General features: G+C 48.1%; 1 protein-coding gene across 3 annotated transcripts in view; it reads right to left on the bottom strand.

The window, feature by feature from the left end:
- LOC129817549 (DNA polymerase zeta catalytic subunit-like) overlaps positions 1-23,357 on the bottom strand; it is a 98,817-nt gene that overhangs the window by 1,086 nt on the left and 74,374 nt on the right. For 2 of the 3 annotated variants that reach the window (XM_055872926.1, XM_055872927.1), the window contains 13 exons: positions 19,761-19,876; positions 19,023-19,141; positions 18,788-18,906; positions 15,277-15,418; positions 4,502-4,746; positions 4,262-4,370; positions 3,930-4,136; positions 2,786-2,895; positions 2,581-2,695; positions 2,108-2,245; positions 1,688-1,878; positions 879-1,125; positions 204-404 (listed from right to left, as the gene is read on the bottom strand). In XM_055872926.1, the coding sequence (XP_055728901.1) occupies positions 204-404; positions 879-1,125; positions 1,688-1,878; positions 2,108-2,245; positions 2,581-2,695; positions 2,786-2,895; positions 3,930-4,136; positions 4,262-4,370; positions 4,502-4,746; positions 15,277-15,418; positions 18,788-18,906; positions 19,023-19,141; positions 19,761-19,876 (2,059 nt within the window). Of the gene's footprint in view, positions 1-203; positions 405-878; positions 1,126-1,687; positions 1,879-2,107; positions 2,246-2,580; positions 2,696-2,785; positions 2,896-3,929; positions 4,137-4,261; positions 4,421-4,501; positions 4,747-15,276; positions 15,419-18,787; positions 18,907-19,022; positions 19,142-19,760; positions 19,877-23,357 lie in introns of those variants that run through there. The other variant, XM_055872928.1, reaches the window with a different exon arrangement.

The raw sequence follows: 23,357 nt of genomic DNA on the forward strand, positions 1-23,357 counted from the left end.
TCGTTAAAGCTTGTTCTATCTACATATCTTCACCAACCAATGTCCTATCCCTGTAATATTACACCACAGTGTTAAAAATACAATTCTAAGCTTAGCTCTCTCGCTCTACTCTAAATATCTTTTTAGAAGAAACTAAAATGAGCTTTAACATATCTGCAGCCTGTGGTAGCTTCCCAATGATGTCCTGCCCCCTGACCGCTAACCTGTAGCAGCTGATCTTGCTGGCTCTCCCACAGCCGCATGTCCTGGTAGAGAGTGATGGCCACGCGTTGGGGCTCGCCCCGGCAGCTGGTACACACCCCTAGCTGGGTAAGCTCGTCACACACAGGACAGTGCAGCGTGGTGAAGTACTGGGAGATGGTCCCCTTCCTCTCAGCCACCGTGGAGCACGATGCCTTCTGGACCTGAACAGAGAGTATATGTTTCGAGCTATGGGCTGGACTATAATAGAAAAGTGGTCATCAATCACAAATGTAGTTATCATCAAGACTGTCATTCACTATTTGACAGAGCAGACACTGTTTTATCCTTTAAGAGCTATGTCCCTTTGTGCTTTAGTCTGAAGCAGGCTACCAAGACAACGGTATGAAATGAGCATGTCCTATACACACTTCACCACTAGATGGCAGCGTTGGCATCTCAAAAAGGCAGTGCCTCTAAATGACTTGGGCACAATGTCATTGGATGAGTCTCATTCGATTTCTGACATGTAGCCCTTTTTTCTTTTGTTGTCCGTCTGCACTACAGTCTGGACAAAGCTTTCAAAAAATGTTTTTTGTTGTGTGTCAACAAACATCAATAGTTTAATCAGTCCATCAGCTTAATGAATCCCAGTAAGTAACTTTTAGAGCAGATGGCCCACCCCTTCATAGCCTCACCCTGGGGATTTCCTGGTACCAGCTCAGCACGTCCACGCCGATGAGCTGGAAGATGCGCTGCAGCGGGGGCAGGATCTGCTTGGTAATGTAGTAGGTGGCGTTGAGGCGCAGACTCGGGTCCTGCAGCACCTCTAAGGGCCGCCGCACCAGCTGGATGAGGGGCACACCCGGCGTCCCGTACACAATCACGTAGGGCACCCTCTCGCCCGCCCGCGGCTCCAGGCGCCGGTCATAGGCCATCATACGCCTGAGGGGGGGGGGGGGGCGTCAAGACAGTAAAGAAATGGCTGGTTCCTGCTTATCCAGCACCCCAGATGTGTGCAGTTATATCCATATTGTGGTGTACCACACATGCAGTATTCAGATTTTAAAATGATCACATTTGTATAATTTTCTTCAACAGGGAAAATATATGAATGAAACATTATGCATTTGATTCCTTGTTTTGTACTCCAGCAAGATGAATGACTGTAATAAATTGTCATAGCTAATCGTCATGAATCACACTGAATATTCCCCGCTTAAACCATCTGAAATTATATTTTTCCACCCATTAGGGCTGTGTTGCTAAGCAACTGTCTCAGGTACAGTACACTGAGCTAGGCCGGTTGTAGTGCAGGCAGACAATGGGCATTCTGGGAAATCAGTAAGTGGCTTCACAAAGAGCAAGCAGGCAGACGAGAGGGAGGTCACACACGTCGGCCCACACACAGTATTTGTCAATGATGCTACTGTTACAGTAATTCAGACAGTATCATGTCATAAACACTAGGACCACCCTCCCCTCAGGCGGCGTGTTGTTGGTGTACCTGGTGAGCTCCAGAGCAGGGACACAGGTCCCTGGCCAGTAGGAGCTCCTGCCCCTGTACTCCTTAGCGAAGGTCAGGTCCTGCATGCTGGCCTTGGCCTCCAGCACCTTCCCACACTGACGCTGCACAAACTGCTTCACCTGGCTGATGTCCCGCGTCTCAAACAGCAGCTTGATGGAACGCTCCAAAATCTAGGGAGACGGGGAGGTCCAAAACCAGTCTATATTCTATACATCGACCAGGCTGACTATGCTACCATAGAACATGTTCAGGCAAGGACTGTTTTAAATATAAATCCTTTCTCCCATTCCTATCTGTGTATTAGTCTGAGCACGGGCTGCTAATATACCTCTGGCGTGACAGTGAAGGGTGTAGACAGAGTGAGAGAGCAGGTAGAAATAGTCAAATGTTGCCGGTTACCTTGGAAACAGCAGGGCATCCGTCTCGGCGCACAGTTTCGATCCCCTTGGCGTGGAACACGGGGTCCTTCTGGGCCAGGCTCTCGTACATGTAGCCCACGTAGCGCTTCTTTGTCTGGAGCACGCACGGCAGGTACACCTGGGATCGCACGCACGCACGCACGCACGCACGCACGCACGCACGCACGCACGCACGCACGCACGCACACACACACACACACACACACACACACACACACACACACACACACACACACACACACACACACACACACACACACACACGAATATAGTAATGGTTCTGTAATTAATGCACAGACTCAAACAAATACCACACACAATGTCAATGAAACCTAATTCACACTGAGTAGTAGCAAATCCGGGTTGTGAGGGCTGTTGATTGAATAAGACACACTGTAAATAGACTGACACAGCCTGCCAGTCTAGACACTTCATACTGAGCTGAGACTGTACCTTCTCAAACTTCAGCTTGACAGGTTTAGGGTTGGTAGCAGTCACTGCCTCTGCGATCTCGTTGCCGATCTTAAAAGCCTGCTCTTTAGTTGCTCCCTTTAGCAGGACAAACATGCTAAAAGAGACAAGCAGAGAGTAAGAGAAGAGTCAGAAAAACCAGACGATACAATATCTGAGGATTCATTCTCTAAATCTCATCCCTTACCTGTCTGTGTCACCGTACACAACGTGGGCTCCCCATTTCTTGGTGTCGTTGACCAGCTTGATGGCTCTCTCCAGGGTCTCCCTGGCCTTGTGGACAATACTGTCACCAACCTAACGACAGCGTAGAGGGGAAAAGATAACCATGTGAAAAAAGCTTTCAGCCAAGGTTAATACAAACCCAGCTAACAAGTGATGGGAGGGAAACGAAAATGAGACAGAAACTGTATCATGTTGACTTTAGGAACAGTGATTTAGATTGATTACACTGAGGCCAGTTTATTAGGTACACCACCCCATTCACGAAAATGGTTCGCTCCGTGACTTGCTATATAAAGCAGGCATCGAGGCATTCAGTTACTGTTCGATTGAACGTTAGAATGGGCAAAACAAGTTACCTAAGTGACTTTGAGCGTGGTATAATCGTCAGTTTCTCAGAAACGTCTGGCCTCCTGGGCTTTTCACGCACGACACTGTCTAGGGGTTTACAGAGAATGGTGCAATAAACAATAAACATCCAGTCAGCGGCAGTCCTGTGGGTGGAAACAGTTTGTTTATGAAAGGTTGAAGGAGAATGGCAAGAATCGTGCAAGCTAACAGGTGGGCCACAAACTGGCAAAAAAATGGCGCAGTACAACAGTGGAGTGCAGAACGGCTTCTCAGAACTCCCAACTCGTTGAACATTGTTACGAATGGGCTATTGCAGCAGACGACCACCTGTGTTCTACTACTATCAGCTAAAAACAAGAAGAAGCGGCTCCAGTGGGCACGCGATCACCAACACTGGACAATTGAGGAGTGGAAAAACATAGCCTGGTCCGACATATCTTGGTTCCTGTTGAGTCATGCTGATGGCAGAGTCAGGATTTGGCGTAAGCAGCATGAGTCCATGGCCCCATCCTGCCTGGTGTCAACGATACAGGCTGGTGGCGGTGGTGTAGGGAATGTTTTCCTACAAAGGGGGTCCGACTCTAGGTAGGTACCAGATGGGTGTACCTAATAAAAACTGACCTCTCAGTGTATATTATCCTTTTAAAGGGAAATGATTTTCACAGCTCAAACGTTACAAACAACAACAGGAGACAAACAGTAAACAGTCAGATTTTGGTGAGTGTGGCAGACAGTGTGTGTGAACCCCAGGCCCTCACCTCTACGCTGGGCATGCGTCCAGAGCAGTTGGCGGCGGCATAGCCGAAGGTGACGTTGGCGATGAGCTTGAGTCCCAGCTGCCTGGCGTCCAGCAGCCTCATCAAGGTCTTATCCTGCTTGTAGGTCTTCATGGAACGCTTCACCATGGACCGTGTGTTCAGGATCTCCTCCAACATGCTGGGCAGGACCCCCTTCCTCACCGTGGGCTGGACGGAGAGGACACACACGCACAGTTCCGTCTTAGAAGAGCCATGATAGTTTGTTGTTTGTTCGGTCAAAATCCGCCGATGTGAATGTTAATCACATGACAGTATCAGAGGACTAGTTGTACCTTGACAAAGGCGATGCCGTTGGGAGAGACGGTGATGTCATTGCGGAGTTGATAGAGGAGCTCAGGGGGAACCCTCAGGGAGGTGCAGCCAAACTTAAACTCATCGGCCCTGAAACAACTCACAGTGGTTGGTCGCTGTACCTCCACTCACATCGCAACCTATCAGAATGATAAGAACGTGTGTAGTGTAAGCATGCATGCTTCGTGTGTGTCTCTCTCTATCTAGGTGTTGTCCCTTACGTTCCCATGCTCTCCACGTGGCCCAGGCAGGTAGAGTAGCAGTAGTTGTAGGCGATGACGATGGAGGGGTAGAGCGACTGGAAGTCCAGCACCACCACAGAGTTGCTGTAGAAGCGCGACTCGGGCTCCATGACCAGCGGGATGCCCTGTGGCGCCCTCTGCTGGGCTCTCTGTTGTATGCTGGGCGTAACGGGGATGTAGTTCATGGGCTTGGCCACACGCAGCATCATGGACTCCACACGGTACTGCAGGGAGAAGAAAGGGAGGGAGAGCAGAGTGAGACACACGGTACAGCAGGAAGGAGAGAGGAGAGAGCAGAGAGACACACGGTACAGCAGGAAGGAGAGAGGAGAGAGGAGATAGAGACACACGGTACAGCAGGAAGGAGAGAGGAGATAGAGACACACGGTACAGCAGGGAGGAGAGAGGAGATAGAGCAGAGAGACACACGGTACAGCAGGAAGGAGAGAGGCGAGAGAGCAGAGAGACACACGGTACAGCAGGAAGGAGAGAGGAGAGAGAGCAGAGAGACACACGGTACAGCAGGGAGGAGAGAGGAGAGAGAGCAGAGTGAGACACACGGTACAGCAGGAAGGAGAGAGGAGAGAGGAGATAGAGACACACGGTACAGCAGGGAGGAGAGAGGAGAGAGCAGAGAGACACACGGTACAGCAGGAAGGAGAGAGGAGAGAGAGCAGAGAGACACACGGTACAGCAGGAAGGAGAGAGGCGAGAGAGCAGAGAGACACACGGTACAGCAGGGAGGAGAGAGGAGAGAGAGCAGAGTGAGACACACGGTACAGCAGGAAGGAGAGAGGAGAGAGAGCAGAGAGACACACGGTACAGCAGGAAGGAGAGAGGCGAGAGAGCAGAGAGACACACGGTACTGCAGGAAGGAGAGAGGCGAGAGAGCAGAGTGAGACACACGGTACAGCAGGGAGGAGAGAGAGCAGAGTGAGAGACACGGTACTGCAGGGAGAAGAGAGGAGAGAGAGCAGAGTGAGAGACACGGTACTGCAGGGAGAAGAGAGGCGAGAGGGCAGAGTGAGAGACACGGTACTGCAGGGAGAAGAGAAGAGAGAGGGCAGAGTGAGAGACACGGTACTGCAGGGAGAAGAGAGGCGAGAGAGCAGAGTGAGAGACACGGTACTGCAGGGAGAAGAGAAGAGAGAGGGCAGAGTGAGAGACACGGTACTGCAGGGAGAAGAGAGGAGAGAGGGCAGAGTGAGAGACACGGTACTGCAGGGAGAAGAGAGGAGAGAGGGCAGAGTGAGAGACACGGTACTGCAGGGAGAAGAGAGGCGAGAGGGCAGAGTGAGAGACACGGTACTGCAGGGAGAAGAGAGGCGAGAGGGCAGAGTGAGAGACACGGTACTGCAGGGAGAAGAGAAGAGAGAGGGCAGAGTGAGAGACACGGTACTGCAGGGAGAAGAGAAGAGAGAGGGCAGAGTGAGAGACACGGTACTGCAGGGAGAAGAGAGGCGAGAGAGCAGAGTGAGAGACACGGTACTGCAGGGAGAAGAGAGGCGAGAGGGCAGAGTGAGAGACACGGTACTGCAGGGAGAAGAGAAGAGAGAGGGCAGAGTGAGAGACACGGTACTGCAGGGAGAAGAGAGGCGAGAGGGCAGAGTGAGAGACACGGTACTGCAGGGAGAAGAGAGGCGAGAGAGCAGAGTGAGAGACACGGTACTGCAGGGAGAAGAGAGGCGAGAGGGCAGAGTGAGAGACACGGTACTGCAGGGAGAAGAGAAGAGAGAGGGCAGAGTGAGAGACACGGTACTGCAGGGAGAAGAGAGGCGAGAGAGCAGAGTGAGAGACACGGTACTGCAGGAAGAAGAGAAGAGAGAGGGCAGAGTGAGAGACACGGTACTGCAGGGAGAAGAGAGGCGAGAGAGCAGAGTGAGAGACACGGTACTGCAGGGAGAAGAGAGGAGAGAGGGCAGAGTGAGAGACACGGTACTGCAGGGAGAAGAGAAGAGAGAGGGCAGAGTGAGAGACACGGTACTGCAGGGAGAAGAGAGGCGAGAGGGCAGAGTGAGAGACACGGTACTGCAGGGAGAAGAGAGGCGAGAGGGCAGAGTGAGAGACACGGTACTGCAGGGAGAAGAGAGGCGAGAGAGCAGAGTGAGAGACACGGTACTGCAGGGAGAAGAGAAGAGAGAGGGCAGAGTGAGAGACACGGTACTGCAGGGAGAAGAGAGGAGAGAGGGCAGAGTGAGAGACACGGTACTGCAGGGAGAAGAGAGGCGAGAGGGCAGAGTGAGAGACACGGTACTGCAGGGAGAAGAGAGGAGAGAGGGCAGAGTGAGAGACACGGTACTGCAGGGAGAAGAGAAGAGAGAGGGCAGAGTGAGAGACACGGTACTGCAGGGAGAAGAGAGGAGAGAGGGCAGAGTGAGAGACACGGTACTGCAGGGAGAAGAGAGGCGAGAGAGCAGAGTGAGAGACACGGTACTGCAGGGAGAAGAGAGGCGAGAGGGCAGAGTGAGAGACACGGTACTGCAGGGAGAAGAGAAGAGAGAGGGCAGAGTGAGAGACACGGTACTGCAGGGAGAAGAGAAGAGAGAGGGCAGAGTGAGAGACACGGTACTGCAGGGAGAAGAGAAGAGAGAGGGCAGAGTGAGAGACACGGTACTGCAGGGAGAAGAGAAGAGAGAGGGCAGAGTGAGAGACACGGTACTGCAGGGAGAAGAGAGGAGAGAGGGCAGAGTGAGAGACACGGTACTGCAGGGAGAAGAGAGGAGAGAGGGCAGAGTGAGAGACACGGTACTGCAGGGAGAAGAGAGGCGAGAGAGCAGAGTGAGAGACACGGTACTGCAGGGAGAAGAGAAGAGAGAGGGCAGAGTGAGAGACACGGTACTGCAGGGAGAAGAGAGGCGAGAGGGCAGAGTGAGAGACACGGTACTGCAGGGAGAAGAGAGGCGAGAGGGCAGAGTGAGAGACACGGTACTGCAGGGAGAAGAGAAGAGAGAGGGCAGAGTGAGAGACACGGTACTGCAGGGAGAAGAGAGGCGAGAGGGCAGAGTGAGAGACACGGTACTGCAGGGAGAAGAGAGGCGAGAGGGCAGAGTGAGAGACACGGTACTGCAGGGAGAAGAGAGGCGAGAGGGCAGAGTGAGAGACACGGTACTGCAGGGAGAAGAGAGGGGGGCTCAGTAGACTGATCACTGACAACCTCTCTCTATCTGGTTTAGCTCAGTCTTTATATAAAGTACCCTTGTTCCCCTTGATCATCTTTCCTTTCATTTGTGGTATGAAGTACTTGTTCTGACCATCCACTGGATAATCACCCATTCCTAGATCCCAGAAACAGACAGACACATTCTAGTCTACCACAGAGGGGGAGGTAGAGGTGAGCCAGACAGACACATTCTAGTCTACCACAGAGAGGGAGGTAGAGGTGAGCCAGACAGACACATTCTAGTCTACCACAGAGGGGGAGGTAGAGGTGAGCCAGACAGACACATTCTAGTCTACCACAGAGGGGGAGAAGAGGTGAGCCAGACAGACACATTCTAGTCTACCAGAGGGGGAGGTAGAGGTGAGCCAGACAGACACATTCTAGTCTACCACAGTGAGGGAGGTAGAGGTGAGCCAGACAGACACATTCTAGTCTACCACAGAGGGGGAGAAGAGGTGAGCCAGACAGACACATTCTAGTCTACCACAGAGGGGGAGGAAGAGGTGAGCCAGACAGACACATTCTAGTCTACCACAGAGGGGGAGAAGAGGTGAGCCAGACAGACACATTCTAGTCTACCACAGAGGGGGAGAAGAGGTGAGCCAGACAGACACATTCTAGTCTACCACAGAGGGGGAGGTAGAGGTGAGCCAGACAGACACATTCTAGTCTACCACAGAGGGGGAGGTAAAGGTGAGCCAGACAGACACATTCTAGTCTACCACAGAGGGGGAGAAGAGGTGAGCCAGACAGACACATTCTAGTCTACCACGGAGGGGGAGAAGAGGTGAGCCAGACAGACACATTCTAGTCTACCACAGAGGGGGAGAAGAGGTGAGCCAGACAGACACATTCTAGTCTACCACAGAGGGGGAGAAGAGGTGAGCCAGACAGACACATTCTAGTCTACCACAGAGGGGGAGAAGAGGTGAGCCAGACAGACACATTCTAGTCTACCACAGAGGGGGAGAAGAGGTGAGCCAGACAGACACATTCTAGTCTACCACAGAGGGGGAGGTAAAGGTGAGCCAGACAGACACATTCTAGTCTACCACAGAGGGGGAGGTAGAGGTGAGCCAGACAGACACATTCTAGTCTACCACAGAGGGGGAGAAGAGGTGAGCCAGACAGACACATTCTAGTCTACCACAGAGGGGGAGGTAGAGGTGAGCCAGACAGACACATTCTAGTCTACCACGGAGGGGGAGAAGAGGTGAGCCAGACAGACACATTCTAGTCTACCACAGAGGGGGAGGTAAAGGTGAGCCAGACAGACACATTCTAGTCTACCACAGAGGGGGAGAAGAGGTGAGCCAGACAGACACATTCTAGTCTACCACAGAGGGGGAGAAGAGGTGAGCCAGACAGACACATTCTAGTCTACCACAGAGGGGGAGGTAGAGGTGAGCCAGACAGACACATGCTAGTCTACCACAGAGGGGGAGAAGAGGTGAGCCAGACAGACACATTCTAGTCTACCACAGAGGGGGAGGTAGAGGTGAGCCAGACAGACACATTCTAGTCTACCACAGAGAGGGAGGTAGAGGTGAGCCAGACAGACACATTCTAGTCTACCACAGAGGGGGAGAAGAGGTGAGCCAGACAGACACATTCTAGTCTACCACAGAGGGGGAGGTAGAGGTGAGCCAGACAGACACATTCTAGTCTACCACAGAGGGGGAGAAGAGGTGAGCCAGACAGACACATTCTAGTCTACCACAGAGGGGGAGGTAGAGGTGAGCCAGACAGACACATTCTAGTCTACCACAGAGAGGGAGGTAGAGGTGAGCCAGACAGACACATTCTAGTCTACCACAGAGAGGGAGGTAAAGGTGAGCCAGACAGACACATTCTAGTCTACCACAGAGGGGGAGAAGAGGTGAGCCAGACAGACACATTCTAGTCTACCACAGAGGGGGAGGTAGAGGTGAGCCAGACAGACACATTCTAGTCTACCACAGAGGGGGAGAAGAGGTGAGCCAGACAGACACATTCTAGTCTACCACAGAGGGGGAGGTAAAGGTGAGCCAGACAGACACATTCTAGTCTACCACAGAGGGGGAGGTAGAGGTGAGCCAGACAGACACATTCTAGTCTACCACAGAGGGGGAGAAGAGGTGAGCCAGACAGACACATTCTAGTCTACCACAGAGGGGGAGGTAGAGGTGAGCCAGACAGACACATTCTAGTCTACCACAGAGGGGGAGGTAAAGGTGAGCCAGACAGACACATTCTAGTCTACCACAGAGGGGGAGAAGAGGTGAGCCAGACAGACACATTCTAGTCTACCACAGAGGGGGAGGTAGAGGTGAGCCAGACAGACACATTCTAGTCTACCACAGAGGGGGAGGTAGAGGTGAGCCAGACAGACACATTCTAGTCTACCACAGAGGGGGAGAAGAGGTGAGCCAGACAGACACATTCTAGTCTACCACAGAGGGGGAGGTAGAGGTGAGCCAGACAGACACATTCTAGTCTACCACAGAGGGGGAGAAGAGGTGAGCCAGACAGACACATTCTAGTCTACCACAGAGGGGGAGGTAGAGGTGAGCCAGACAGACACATTCTAGTCTACCACGGAGGGGGAGAAGAGGTGAGCCAGACAGACACATTCTAGTCTACCACAGAGGGGGAGGTAAAGGTGAGCCAGACAGACACATTCTAGTCTACCACAGAGGGGGAGGTAGAGGTGAGCCAGACAGACACATGCTAGTCTACCACAGAGGGGGAGAAGAGGTGAGCCAGACAGACACATTCTAGTCTACCACAGAGGGGGAGGTAAAGGTGAGCCAGACAGACACATTCTAGTCTACCACAGAGGGGGAGAAGAGGTGAGCCAGACAGACACATTCTAGTCTACCACAGAGGGGGAGAAGAGGTGAGCCAGACAGACACATTCTAGTCTACCACAGTGAGGGAGGTAGAGGTGAGCCAGACAGACACATTCTAGTCTACCACAGAGGGGGAGAAGAGGTGAGCCAGACAGACACATTCTAGTCTACCACAGAGGGGGAGAAGAGGTGAGCCAGACAGACACATTCTAGTCTACCACAGAGGGGGAGAAGAGGTGAGCCAGACAGACACATTCTAGTCTACCACAGAGGGGGAGAAGAGGTGAGCCAGACAGACACATTCTAGTCTACCACAGAGGGGGAGAAGAGGTGAGCCAGACAGACACATTCTAGTCTACCACAGAGGGGGAGAAGAGGTGAGCCAGACAGACACATTCTAGTCTACCACAGAGGGGGAGAAGAGGTGAGCCTGAACTTCAACTGCCCTAAATGAGAGGCATATCAGCTACATTGGACAGTGAGTGAAGCAAGGTTGTTATACACTGCTCAAAAAAATAAAGGGAACACTTAAACAACACAATGTAACTCCAAGTCAATCACACTTCTGTAAAATCAAACTGTCCACTTAGGAAGCAACACTGATTGACAATAAATTTCACATGCTGTTGTGCAAATGGAATAGACAAAAGGTGGAAATTATAGGCAATTAGCAAGACACCCCCAAAAAAGGAGTGATTCTGCAGGTGGTGACCACAGACCAGTTCTCAGTTCCTATGCTTCCTGGCTGATGTTTTGGTCACTTTTGAATGCTGGCGGTGCTCTCACTCTAGTGGTAGCATGAGACGGAGTCTACAACCCACACAAGTGGCTCAGGTAGTGCAGCTCATCCAGGATGGCACATCAATGCGAGCTGTGGCAAAAAGGGTTGCTGTGTCTGTCAGCGTAGTGTCCAGAGCATGGAGGCGCTACCAGGAGACAGGCCAGTACATCAGGAGAGGTGGAGGAGGCCGTAGGACGGCAACAACCCAGCAGCAGGACCGCTACCTCCGCCTTTGTGCAAGGAGGTGCACTGCCAGCGCCCTGCAAAATGACCTCCAGCAGGCTACAAATGTGCATGTGTCTGCTCAAACGGTCAGAAACAGACTCCATGAGGGTGGTATGAGGGCCCGACGTCCACAGGTGGGGGATGTGCTTACAGCCCAACACCGTGCAGGACGTTTGGCATTTGCCAGAGAACACCAAGATTGGCAAATTCGCCACTGGCGCCCTGTGCTCTTCACAGATGAAAGCAGGTTCACACTGAGCACATGAGCACATGTGACAGACGTGACAGAGTCTGGAGACGCCGTGGAGAACGTTCTGCTGCCTGCAACATCCTCCAGCATGACCGGTTTGGCGATGGGTCAGTCATGGTGTGGGGTGGCATTTCTTTGTGGGGCCGCACAGCCCTCCATGTGCTCGCCAGAGGTAGCCTGACTGCCAATAGGTACCGAGATGAGATCCTCAGACCCCTTGTGAGACCATATGCTGACACATGCACATTTGTGGCCTGCTGGAGGTCATATTGCAGGGCTCTGGCAGTGCACCTCCTTGCACAAAGGCGGAGGTAGCGGTCCTGCTGCTGGGTTGTTGCCCTCCTACGGCCTCCTCCACGTCTCCTGATGTACTGGCCTGTCTCCTGGTAGCGCCTCCATGCTCTGGACACTACGCTGACAGACACAGCAAACCTTTTTGCCACAGCTCGCATTGATGTGCCATCCTGGATGAACTGCACTACCTGAGCCACTTGTGTGGGTTGTAGACTCCGTCTCATGCTACCACTAGAGTGAGAGCACCGCCAGCATTCAAAAGTGACCAAAACATCAGCCAGGAAGCATAGGAACTGAGAAGTGGTCTGTGGTCACCACCTGCAGAACCAGTCCTTTATTGGGGGGTGTCTTGCTAATTGCCTATAATTTCCACCTTTTGTCTATTCCATTTGCACAACAGCATGTGAAATTTATTATCAATCAGTGTTGCTTCCTAAGTGGACAGTTTGATTTCACAGAAGTGTGATTGACTTGGAGTTACATTGTGTTGTTTAAGTGTTCCCTTTATTTTTTTGAGCAGTGTAGTAAACGAAAACTAAAATCATGAAAAAAATGATTTAGTAAACTGAAATAAACAAATCTGTTAAAAAAAATAAAGCTATACTGAAACTATCTTTGATTCCAAAACGAAGTAAAAATAAAACAGTCATGAAATTTGTTCAGTTTTAGTAATTATATATATATATTTTATCTAAATGGGGTTTTCAAGCTTTTGGGGGGATTTCAAGCTAACAATCTGGCGGGTAAATGCAGCCAGGAGACGGCCATTTTCCCAAATAGGACTAGTTTGTCTATCACTATCACTAGCTAACTAATGGGGGTAGTCAACTTGATTCTTCTAACGTGTACAGAGATATACTATCTAAATTTGATCACTCTTGTCTCATAGAATTTTCCAGGACAGCACTTTGTGTTTTTGAGTTAAAAAAAAATTAAAACACTTGTAATTTTCACTTAAAAATGTCAGACTTTATTTGCCTAAACTAAAACATTTATCAACCACCACAAACATGTCCAAGAATTATAATCCACATTTCTTGTTACTGCAGGATTATTTTTGCTGCTGTGAAACTGATCAAATTTAGATAGATCTGTACTATTAAAGTTAAAAAGCATTGGATTGGTGTCACCATATTTCTTTGCACCAGTCTCTGTGCTATTCCTTTTAAATCCAAGTCACATTGAGGTTGGCTTTACAATTTAAACCTAACCTAAACTATGACTTGACCCGTCACCTTATCTATTACTGAGTTTCAGGAAGTGACATCCCAAAAAACAAACTATACAACACAGATGACTCCTAGCCTCCAACGCATTCTTTCTGTCCCCAACACTAAAAGTAAATATTAACCTTTTGATACAACTAAAACAAAATAAAAATCTGAAAATCAGGTCAGAAAACAAACTGAACGTAAACTGAATTTTAATATATATATATATATATATATATATATATATATACAGTGGGGAGAACAAGTATTGGATACACTGACGATTTTGCAGGTTTTCCTACTTACAAAGCATGTAGAGGTCTGTAATTTTTTATCATATGTACACTTCAACTGTGAGAGACGGAATCTAAAACAAAAATCCAGAAAATCACATTGTATGATTTTTAAGTAAGTAATTTGCATTTTATTGCATGACATAAGTATTTGATACATCAGAAAAGCAGAACTTAATATTTGGTACAGAAACCTTTGTTTGCAATTACAGAGATCATACGTTTCCTGTACTTCTTGAGCAGGTCTGTACACACTGCAGCAGGGATTTTGGCCCACTCCTCCTTACAGACCTTCTCCAGATCCTTCAGGTTTCGGGGCTGTCGCTGGGCAATACGGACTTTCAGCTCCTTCCAAAGATTTTCTATTGGGTTCAGGTCTGGAGACTGGCTAGGCCACTCCAGGACCTTGAGATCATTCTTACGGAGCCACTCCTTAGTTGCCCTGGCTGTGTGTTTCGGGTCGTTGTCATGCTGGAAGACCCAGCCACGACCCATCTTCAATGCTCTTACTGAGGGAAGGAGGTTGTTGGCCAAGATCTCGCGATACATGGCCCCATCCATCCTCCCCTCAATACGGTGCAGTCGTCCTGTCCCCTTTGCAGAACAGCATCCCCAAAGAATGATGTTTCCACCTCCATGCTTCACGGTTGGGATGGTGTTCTTGGGGTTGTACTCATCCTTCTTCTTCCTCCAAACACGGCGAGTGGAGTTTAGACCAAAAAGCTCTATTTATGTCTCATCAGACCACATGACCTTCTCCCATTCCTCCTCTGGATCATCCAGATGGTCATTGGCAAACTTCAGACGGGCCTGGACATGCGCTGGCTTGAGCAGGGGGACCTTGCGTGCGCTGCAGGATTTTAATCCATGACGGCGTAGTGTGTTACTAATGGTTTTCTTTGAGGCTGTGGTCCCAGCTCTCTTCAGGTCATTGACCAGGTCCTGCCGTGTAGTTCTGGGCTGATCCCTCACCTTCCTCATGATCATTGATGCCCCACGAGGTGAGATCTTGCATGGAGCCCCAGACCGAGGGTGATTGACCGTCATCTTGAACTTCTTCCATTTTCTAATAATTGCGCCAACAGTTGTTGCCTTCTCACCAAGCTGCTTGCCTATTGTCCTGTAGCCCATCCCAGCCTTGTGCAGGTCTACAATTTTATCCCTGATGTCCTTACACAGCTCTCTGGTCTTGGCCATTGTGGAGAGGTTGGAGTCTGTTTGATCGAGTGTGTGGACAGGTGTCTTTTATACAGGTAACGAGTTCAAACAGGTGCAGTTAATACAGGTAATGAGTGGAGAACAGGAGGGCTTCTTAAAGAAAAACTAACAGGTCTGTGAGAGCCGGAATTCTTACTGGTTGGTAGGTGATTATGTCATGCAATAAAATGAAAATTAATTACTTAAAAATCATACAATGTGATTTTCTGGATTTTTGTTTTAGATTCCGTCTCTCACAGTTGAAGTGTACCTATGATAAAAATTACAGACCTCTACATGCTTTGTAAGTAGGAAAACCTGTAAAATCGTCAGTGTCTCAAATACTTGTTCTCCCCACTGTATATAGAAAAAAGAAAATAGAAAAACGGTTTACTATAATACCCTTGGCGCGAATCACCATGTTGTACCTGTAGCTAAACATTACATCAACACAGTGTTAATTCACATCTCATAACGTTCCAATAACGTTCCAACGTGTGCTGGGTCCTGACCTGGGATCCCCTGGTGAGCACGTGATAGAACTGGATCCCAAACACCCTGGCCAGCTCGCTGGTCCTGCCGATGATGTCAAGCTGCTGGAGAAGCTGCATGGTACCGCCCACCCTGCTAACATAGTGGTCCACCACCTTCCACCTGGCAGGCACACAACACAGTCGGGGTCAACTTCATACAGGAAATCAAAAGTACTGCAGATGTAAAGACACGTTTTATTGTCTCAGTTTCAACTGAATTGGTATGAAGAACCAATAAAGAGTTGATCACAAAAAATGTGTGACTATAGTCAAATCAAATCAAATTTTATTTGTCACATACACATCATTAGCAGATGTTAATGCGAGTGTAGCGAAATGCTTGTGCTTCTAGTTCTGACAATGCAGTAATAACCAACGAGTAATCTAACCTAACAATTCCACAACTACTACCTTATACACACAAGTGTAAAGGGATAAAGAATATGTACATATAGATATATGAATAAGTGATGGTACAGAACGGCATAGGCAAGATGCAGTAGATGGTATCGAGTACAGTGTATACATATGAGATGAGTAATGTAGGGTATGTAAACATAAAAGTGGCATAGTTTAAAGTGGCTAGTGATACATGTATTACATAAAGATGGCAAGATGCAGTAGATGATAGAGTACAGTATATGCATATACATTATATTAAGTGGCATTGTTTAAAGTGGCTCGTGATACATTTTTGATCAATTCCCATCAATTTCCATTATTAAAGTGAGCTGGAGTTGAGTCAGTATTTTGGCAGCAGCCTCTCAATGTTAGTGGTGGCTGTTTAACAGTCTGATGGCCTTGAGATAGAAGCTGTTTTTCAGTCTCTCGGTCCCTGCTTTGATGCACCTGTACTGACCTCGCCTTCTGGATGATAGTGGGGTGAACAGGCAGTGGCTCAGGTGGTTGTTGTCCTTGATGATCTTTATGGCCTTCCTGTGACATCGGGTGGTGTAGGTGTCCTGGAGGGCAGGCAGTGAGCCCACGGTGATGTGTTGGGCTGATCGCACCACCCTTTGGACAGTCCCGCGGTTGCGGGCGGTGCAGTTGCCGTACCAGGCGGTGATACAGCCCAACGTGATGCTCTCAATTGTGCAGCTGTAAAAGTTTGTGAGGGTCTTAGGGGCCAAGCCGAATTTCCTTAGCCTCCTGAGGTTGAAGAGGCGATGTTGTCTGTGTCGGTGGACCATTTCAGATTGTCAGTGATGTGTACGCCGAGGAACTTGAAGCTTTTCAACTTGAATCTTTCCACTGCGGTACCGTTGATGTGGATAGGGGCGTGCTCCCTCTGCTGTTTCCTGAAGTCCACGATCAGCTCCTCTGTTGTGTCGTCTGCAAACTTGATGATTGAGTTGGAGGCTTGCGTTGCCACACAGTCATGGGTGAACAGGGAGTACAGGAGGAGGCTGAGCACATACCCTTGTGGGGCCCCTGTGTTGAGGATCAGTGAAATGGAGGTGTTGTTTCCTACCTTCACCACCTGGGGGCGGCCTGTCAGGATGCCCAGGGCCCCAAGATTAATGATGAGCTTGGACGGTACTATGGTGTTATAGTCAATGAACAGCATTCTTACATAGGTATTCCTCTTGTCCAGATGAGTTGGGCAGTGTGCAGTGCGACGGCGATTGCATCACCTGTGTATCTATTGGGGCGGTATGCAAATTGAAGTGGGTCTAGGGTGTCAGGTAAGGTTTAGGTGATATGATCCTTAACTAGCCTCAACAAAACACTTCATGATGACAGAAGTGAGTGCTACGGGGCAATAGTCATTGAGTTCAGTTAAGTTTGTCTTCTTGGGTACACGAACAATGGTGGACATCTTGAAACAAGTGTGGACTGTGTCTGTAAACACTCCAGCCAGCTGGTCTGTGCATGCTCTGAGGACGTGGCTAGGGATGCCGTCTGGGCCGGCAGCCTTGCGAGGGTTAACACTCTTATATGTCTTACTCACGTCGGCCACTGAGAACGAGAGCCCACAGTCCTTGGGAGCGGACCGCGTCGGTGGCACTGTGTTATCCTCAAAGCGTGCAAAGACGCTATTTAACTTGTCTGAGAGCAAGACGTCGGTGTCCGCGACCTGGCTGGTTTTCCCTTTGTAATCCGTGATTGTCTGTAGACTCTGCCACATACGTCTCGTGTCTGAGCCGTTGAATTTCAACTCCACTTTCTCTCTGTACTGACGTGTTGCCTATTTGATTGCCTTACGGAGGGAATAACTACACTGTTTGTATTCTACCATATTCCCAGTTACCTTGCCATGGTTAAATGCGGTGGTTCGTGCTTTCAGTTTTGTGTGAATGCTGCCGTCTATCCACGGTTTCTGGTTTTGGTAGTGGGAACAACATTGCCTACACACTTCCTCAGTCACCATGTCTGTGTATACGTTAATGTTATTCTCAGAGGCTAACCGGAACATATCCCAGTCTGCGTGATTGGTCAGAAGAGTGTTAAATAGACCTTGGCATTGGTACTTCTTGTTTGAGTTGATAGGAAGGGAAGAGCAAAATGGAGTCGTGATCTGATTTGAAGAAGGGAGGGCGGGGAGCGTCTTGCAGGCATCCCGGAAGGGGGATTAGCAGTGATCGATCGTTTTAGCAGTGCAAGTACTACAGTCAATGTATTGATAGAACTTCGGTTGCGTTTTCCTCAAATTTGCTTTGTTAAAATCCCCAGCTACAATAAATGCTGCCTCAGGATATGTGGATTCCAGTGTAGCTCCTTGAGGGCCGTTGTGGTATCGGCTTGAGGGGGAATATACACAACTATAACCAAAGAAAATTATCTTGGGAGGTAATATGGTCGGCATTTGATTGTGAGGTATTCTAGGTTGGGTGAACAAAAGGACTTGAGTTTCTGTACGTTATCACAATCACACCATGAGTAGTTAATCATGAAACATACACCATTGCCTTTCTTCTTTCCGGAGAGATATATATTCCTATCTGCGCGATGTACTGAGAACCCAGCTGGCTGTATGAACAGGGACAGTATAATCTGAGAGAGTCATGATTCCGTGAAACAGAGTATGTTATAGTCCCTGATGTCTCTCTGGAAGGAGCTCCTCGCCCTGAGCTCATCCAGAGACTGAACATTAGCGGGTTATATACTCAGAAGCGGTGGCTGGTGTGCACGCCTCCTGAGTCAGACTAGAAGTCCATTCCGAATACCTCTCCTCCACCGGCTGCGTCTTGGAGGAGCCTCTGGAATAAGTTAAATTGCCCTGTGGGGTACGAACAAAGGATCCAATTCGGCAAAGTCGTAATGCTGGTGAGTTACCACCGCTCAGATATCCAAAAATTATTTCTGTCTGTATACAATAACACAAAAAACATTCTGGGCTAATAATGTAAGAAATAAGACACACAAAAAAAAATTGTGCAACGTTGCTTAGGAGCTAGAAGCAGAGCTGCCATGGCTGTCGACTCTTGAAAAGAGAGAGCAGCCAGGTAAGTGGGTGTGAGTGTATCCAGTAGGATGGTGTATTGCCCACCTGTACAGGTCAGTGTTGTGGTCGAACCAGTCTGACAGGGAGCGGGGGCTGTACAGGGGGAAGCGCTGGTGCAGGACGTGGAAGGCCACATTCTCAAAACTGTAGTTGTTCAATGTCACCTGGGAAAAAAACAATGAAATACACACTTACAAATGACCTAAGAAACCAAAGCATCTGGTCGTTATGTTCCTAAAATAAAAGGGAAGTGATTAATAACGTCTGCAGCAGCAGCTACCTCAGTCTTCATAATTCTCCACAGGTTGATGACGATACGTCCGATGATGTGTATCTCTGTCATGGTGTCTGCTCCATACTCGTCTCTCTCTGCTGCGAAATGGTTCTCTTTGGCGTCACCTGAAGACAGACAGACGTTATTACACTCATGGAGGAGCAGCTAGACGACATTCTCCTTTGACCTGGATAGAATGGCTGGGTATAATAGCAGTAAAATGTCAGAGAGAAACCTGCTTGAGATTTCTGTATGAGTGCCAATATATTTGAATACACTGAGTGGAGCATAAATTCACTCCCACAATTGCACAGTATTTTAATCAAATCAGATTTCAAATAGAACACCCCCATAATACAAAACACGATACTTTACCAAAATAACAGAGAAATATCTACACTCAATAAACAAGCTCTCAAGCTGTGGATTAGCTACATGCCACGGCTTCCTTTAGAAGAGGAAGTGCTTATTTTATTCTCTCATCAGACCTGTTTTATAGGAGCTAAAAGGTGTGAGTGAGCAGTGTTGTGGCAGCAAACAGGGCCAGGGTCAGTGCCACCCTACCAAATATGTAACTACTATGTAATATGTAACAAACAAAACACATATCAAGCTGTGTAATTAACAATTGTCACTGTTTCCTTTAGGAGAGGAAGTTCATATTCTTCCATTAATCAGACAATTTGTATTGGTAATAAAGCAGTGTTGTTGCAGCAGAGGGGGCCAGGATCAGTGCCACCCTACCTGGCACGCGGGAAAGCTGCTGGCACAGGTCCACACTGAGTGCTGATGCCCGCTGGAGGAGGTAGCCCCAGGAACGCATCTGGACCTCGTAGCCCACCAGGATGTCTGGGTCAAACCTGCCATGACAGAACAGTGACTTACATGACAGGAGAAAGAGCAGTACAAATGTTTAACACTGGCCAAAACAATATAGAAAAGAGTATTAGATTACTTAGAAATGTGAACAAATACGAATATATACAGTATCAGTCAAAATTTGAACACACCCACTCATTCAAGGGTTTTTCTACATTTTAGAATAATAGTGAAGACATCAAAACTATGAAATAACATGTAGTAAATCATTAAGTGACCAAAAAAGGGTTAAAGAAATCAAAATATATTTTATAATTGAGATTCTTCAAAGTAGCCACCCTTTTGACTTAATGACAGCTTTGCATATGCTTGGCATTCTCTCAACCAGCTTTATGAGGTAGTCATCTGGAATGCATTTCGATTAACAGGTGTGCCATGTTAAAAGTTAATTTGTGGAATTTCTTTCCTTCTTAATGTGTTTGAACCAATCAGTTGTGTTGTGACAAGGTAGGAGTGGTATACAGAAGATAGCCCTATTTGGTAAAATACCAAGTCCATATTATGGCAAGAACAGCTCAAATAACCAAAGAGAAACGACAGTCCATTATTACTTGAAGACATGAAGGTCATTAAGAACTTTGAAAGTTTCTTCAAGTGCAGTCACAAAAACCATCAAGCGCTATGATGAAACTGGCTCTCGTGAGGACCGCCACATGAAAGGAAGACCCAGAGTTACCTCTGCTGCAGAGGATAAGTTCACTAGAGTTACCAGCCTCTGAAATTGCAGCCCAAATCAATGCTTCACAGAGTTCAAGTAACAGACACATCTTAACATCAACTGTTCATGGTCGAATTGCTGCAAAGAAACCACTACTAAAGGACACCAAAAAGAAGAAGAGACTTGCTTTCGCCAGAAACACGAACATCTGCATTGCTTTCTGTTTGTGTTTTTAGGCTGGGTTTCTGTATAGCACTTTGTGACATCGGCTGATGTAAAAAGGGCTTTATAAATACATTTGATTGATTAATTTGATTGAATGGACATTAGGCCGGTGGAAATCTGTCCTTGGTCTGATGAGTCCAAATGTGAGATTTTTGGTTCCAACCGCTGTGTCTTTGTGAGACGCAGAGTAGGTGAACGGATGATCTCCGCATGTGTAGTTCCCACCGTGAAGCATGGGGGAGAAGGTGTGATGGTGTGGGGGTGCTTTGCTGGTGACACGGTCAGTGGTTTATTTATAATTCAAGGCACACTTAACAAGCATGGCTACTAGGGTTGCAAAGGGTCGGAAACTTTCCGGGAAATTTACGGAAATTTTCTATGGGAAGTTAAGCCCTGGAAATCAAAAAATGTAGCTTATAACAGTTAACCTTTTTTGTGGGATACGCATAAGGCAATTCTCAGTCTTGTGGCATATTTTGGTTAAAATATCCCCAATGGAATTGCAACCCTCTGCATGCACAGTGCATTCATCCATCACATGTGCAGTGCACTCTTACATCACATGTACAGCTGATTCAAGATCTTGCACACTAATGAGATGCTATTGAGCACACACGACTACACTGTCTGAGCCAAATACTACATGCTTTCTGGTAAGTTTTGATTACAATACTGGGTGGGGCGAAAATATTTTTCATGACATACATTATTTTTTGTTAACTAGTAAATAGTAGCCTCCACAAAGTGTGTTTAAATAATTTCTAAATTGTTAATTTCTGCTAGTTAGTTTTTGCTACCATGTGGGTTTTAGCTTGCTTGAGCCTGCTAACTGAGTGTTAATTCACCTGTTTCCATACATGTTTCATTTTAAAACATTTATCTTACAAAGGAGTTGTTTAATCTAACTGCTGAACTATTTATCTGTACATGGAATTGTATTATTATTATGTTTTACTCATTTGTTTCTCATCTTTACAGGAAAATGCCACAGGCACTAACTGATGTGTGGAGACATTTCACTGCAGCTAATGTAGAAGGAAAAGCTGTGTACATTTGCAAATACTGTGCCAAATCATATGTGAAGAATGCAACAAAGATGCAGAATCATCTGGCCAAGTGCATAAAGTTCCCTCAGCACTCACAACAAACAACCTCTGACAAAAGTCCCTCTACTTCTATTCAAGGTGAAAATTATGAATCAGACACCTTATTGATAGCAACAGCTCATGGTCCTCCTGGAATCAGAAGTTTTTTTGACTCGATGGAGAGAAGTTAGAGAAATACTGATGAATGTCTTGCTCGAGCTGTATATGCAACTGGTTCCGCTCTGATGCTCACAGACAATGTGTATTGGATGAGATTTCTGAATGTTCTTCGCCCAGCATACACCCCTCCAACCAGACATGCTTTATCTACTAATTTGCTGGATGCAGAGTTCAACAGAGTTCAAGTGAAGGTCAAGCAAATCATAGAGAAAGCAGACTGTACTGCAATCATCTCTGATGGGTGGTCGAATGTTCATGGGCAAGTAATAATTAACTACATCATCTCTACCCCTCAACCAGTATTCTACAAGAGCACAGACACAAGGGCCAACAGACACACCGGTCTCTACATTGCAGATGAGCTGAAGGCAGTCAATGACCTTGGACCACAGAAGGTATTTGCACTGGTGACAGACAACGCTGCGAACATAAAGGCTGCTTGGTCTAAAGTGGAGGAGTCCTATCCTCACATCACACCCATTGGCTGTCCTGCTCATGCATTGAATCTGCTCCTCAGGGACATCATGGCACTGGAAACAATGGATACACTCTACAAGAGGGCCAATGAAATGGTTAGGTATGTGAAGGGTCATCAAGTTATAGCAGCAATCTACCTCACCAAGCAAAGTGAGAAGAATAAGAGCACCACATTGAAGCTGCCCAGCGACACCCGTTGGGGTGGTGTTGTCATCATGGTTGACAGTCTCCTGGAGGGGAAGGAGTCTCTCCAAGAAATGGCCATATCACAGTCTGCCGATATGGACAGCCCCATCAAGAGGATCCTCCTGGATGATGTATTTTGGGAGAGCGTGGTAAGCAGCCTGAAACCTATAGCAGTAGCCATTGCACAGATTGAGGGAGACAATGCCATCCTGTCTGATGTTCAGACTGCTTGCATTTGTAAGAGAAGAAATCTGTACTGCCCTGCCCACTTCGCTCTTGCTCCAAGCAAAGGAAACTGCAGTTCTGAAATACTTCAAAACACGTGAAGACTTCTGCCTGAAGCCCATACACACCGCAGCGTACATGTTGGACCCCAAATATGCTGGCAAGAGCATCCTGTCTGGTGCAAAGATCAACAAGGCCTATGGTGTCATCACTACCGTGTCTCGCCACCTTGGCCTGGATGAGGGCAAGGTTCTTGGCAGTCTGGCGAAGTACACTTCCAAGCAAGGGCTTTAAGATGGAGATGCAATATGGCAGTCGTGCCAACATATCTCATCAGCCACCTGGTGGAAGGGACTTTGTGGATCTGAGGCTCTTTCCCCTGTTGCCTCCATCATCCTCCAAATCCCACCAACATCAGCTGCCTCA

The sequence above is a fragment of the Salvelinus fontinalis genome, chromosome 20 (assembly GCF_029448725.1).
Source record: "Salvelinus fontinalis isolate EN_2023a chromosome 20, ASM2944872v1, whole genome shotgun sequence".
NCBI classification, from domain to species: Eukaryota; Metazoa; Chordata; class Actinopteri; order Salmoniformes; family Salmonidae; genus Salvelinus; species Salvelinus fontinalis.